Consider the following 2,500-nt stretch of genomic DNA (forward strand, 5'->3'; position numbering starts at 1 on the left):
CTTTAAATGCCAGTTTGATTACATGATTCTGGCATTTAAAGGGTTAAATTCCTGATAATTACTCAATATTTGATAGTTTTGAGCAGGGCTGAAGTTGTTTAAGAGATTTATGCAAAAGAAAAGTAGAAAAAATATCAATCTTTTCTATTTTTATAGCAGTTTTTGTAAATTGGACATTTTCGCCCTCCAATATCCAAACAGGGAACTACATTTTAAATCTGATGCTACACAAAAACTAACAAAGCATCAAAGTCAATATTTTGGATAATCCCAGCCACCAAGTATTTGTTTTATGGAAAATAACTCATTTTTGTGTTTTTTTTCATAAATAACAACAGTGACATCATGTAATCAAACTGGAATTTAAAGGGTTAAATTCCTGATAATGATTGAATGTTTGTTAGTTTTGAGCAGGGCTGAAGTTGTTTAAGAGATTTATGCAGAAAAAAGTAGAAAAAAAATCAATCTGTTCTATTTTTATATCAGTTTTTTGGAAGTGGACATTTTTGTCCTCAGTGACTTCAGAGGGTCGTAAACATGTTTCAGTGTTCTATTGATCTATTAAAAAGAGAGTCTTTCTTACTAAAATGTGTGCCATATGCACTAACAGACAAAATGATGGACAGATGAAGAGGAAACATTTGACCAAATGGACAAAAATGTCCATAGTGATGCATGAGGGTTAAATGCACGCACACTTCCTGTTTGCTGAAATTCATTTTAGAAATGTAAGAATTTGGCTCGTCTCTTTGTTCGACTGGAACGTGCCACTTTTTCTCTGCTCAGGTTGCCGTGAAGTTTGTGAGTAAGAAGATGCAGAAGAAGGAGCAGGTGGCTCATGAGGCAGACGTCCTCCTACACGTTCAGAATCACCAGCTGGTGGCGCTGTTGGACACATACGAGTCCCCCACCTCTCTGATGCTGATCCTGGAGCTGTAAGTTAGACTGAAACTAAAGGAACAGATTTGTTGTGAGACTCCTGAGGAGGATCTAAACTCTTCTCAATCTTCTGCTTGTCAGGCTGGAAGACGGGCGTTTGCTCGATTACCTCGTCGCCCACGATGAGCTGATGGAGGAGAAGGTGGCGTTCTTCATCAAAGAGACACTGGAGGCGCTGCAGCACCTTCACACCTGCAGAGTGGCACACCTGGATCTGAAGGTAAGAGAAACCTGCAGGGGCGGAGTCAGGCTGGGGGGGAGGGGCACCTGCTGTGTTTGTTGTTGTGTTTTCAAAAAGAAACATTTTGAGTTTTTACATCTCTCTCTCTCGTGTGTTTGTGACTTTGTTCCTCGCCGCCGCAGCCGGAGAACATCATGGTCGACCTCCGCACTCCAACCCCGAGCATCAAGCTCATCGACCTCGGTGACGCCGTCCAGCTGTCCGCTCACCGCCGTTACGTCCACCTCCTGCTCGGGAACCCGGAGTTCGCCGCCCCCGAGCTCATCCGCGGGACGCCGGTCTCCGTGGCAACAGACGTGTGGAGCGTCGGCGTGCTGGCCTACGTGACGCTCAGCGGCGTCTCCCCGTTCCTGGACGAATCCCCGGAGGAAACCTGCGTCAACATCTGCCGCCTGGACTTCTGTTTCCCCGACGAGTACTTCAGCAACGTGAGTCAGGCGGCGAGGGACTTCGTGTCGTCGGCGCTGCAGCAGGATCCCAGGAAGAGGCCGAGTGCCACGTCCTGTCTGCAGCACCCGTGGGTGGGTCGGGGCGGTGCCCACGGAGGGGAGTACTCCAAGACGCCGCTGGATACGACACGTTTGGCCACGTTCATCGACAGGAGGAAACAGCTGCATGACGTCCGGCCCATCACGAACATCAAAGGGCTAGTGAGCAGCAGCATGGGGAACACGCTGTGACCACGAGCAGGGGACGCCACGGGCAGGGGACGCCACGGGCAGGGGACGCCACGGGCAGGGGACGCCACGGGCAACAATAACAAACATGTTTCAAGCATTTATTTATTATTTATTTCTGTGTGAGTGAGACTGAATCCTTCCTGTGGTGCAGAACGTGATCTCCTCGCTGCTCTAGGAGGCCACACCCCCCTTAGAGACCAGATCTAAATCTGTTTATTTTATTTCTAACACGTCGTCTGATCAGAGTCCACCGGGCGCCATGTCACATGTGACGCCCGTCAGCTGCCCTCGACGAGAACCCAAAGAAAGACAAAAAGCATTTAGAACAAACTCACTGTGAGCAAACGTTAAGGCGACATATTTATTTATATTTATAATTCTTATTTTTCCAGCGTCAGGTGACATGAAGGAGGCGGGGCTTAATATGCTAATCCTCTCTTATCTTTGAACTCGGATCTAAAGAAGGTTAAAGTCTCCTTATTCTGCTGATCCCTGTCTTAAACTCTCACATAGTGTTTCAATGCTGCATGTTCAAACTAAACGTGGTCAAAGTTTCAGATCATGAGGTAAACGTATGTTGGAGTAATCCCAGGATGAGTCTGCAGAGGGCGCTAAACGCCTCGTTCTGTAAATCACGCCA

General features: G+C 47.2%; 1 protein-coding gene across 2 annotated transcripts in view; it reads left to right on the plus strand.

Annotated features, from left to right (window-relative positions):
• Window positions 1–2,500, plus strand: part of LOC132986559 (kalirin-like) — a 30,270-nt gene that overhangs the window by 25,215 nt on the left and 2,555 nt on the right. For both annotated transcript variants that reach the window (XM_061053007.1, XM_061053008.1), the window contains 3 exons: window positions 787–935; window positions 1,021–1,159; window positions 1,303–2,500. The exon at window positions 1,303–2,500 is cut by the window's right edge and continues 2,555 nt beyond it. In XM_061053007.1, coding sequence (XP_060908990.1) covers window positions 787–935; window positions 1,021–1,159; window positions 1,303–1,860 — 846 coding nt within the window. In that variant the 3' untranslated portion in view covers window positions 1,861–2,500. The remainder of the gene's footprint in view (window positions 1–786; window positions 936–1,020; window positions 1,160–1,302) is intronic.

The sequence above is a fragment of the Labrus mixtus genome, chromosome 13, assembly GCF_963584025.1.
Source record: "Labrus mixtus chromosome 13, fLabMix1.1, whole genome shotgun sequence".
NCBI lineage: Eukaryota > Metazoa > Chordata > Actinopteri > Labriformes > Labridae > Labrus > Labrus mixtus.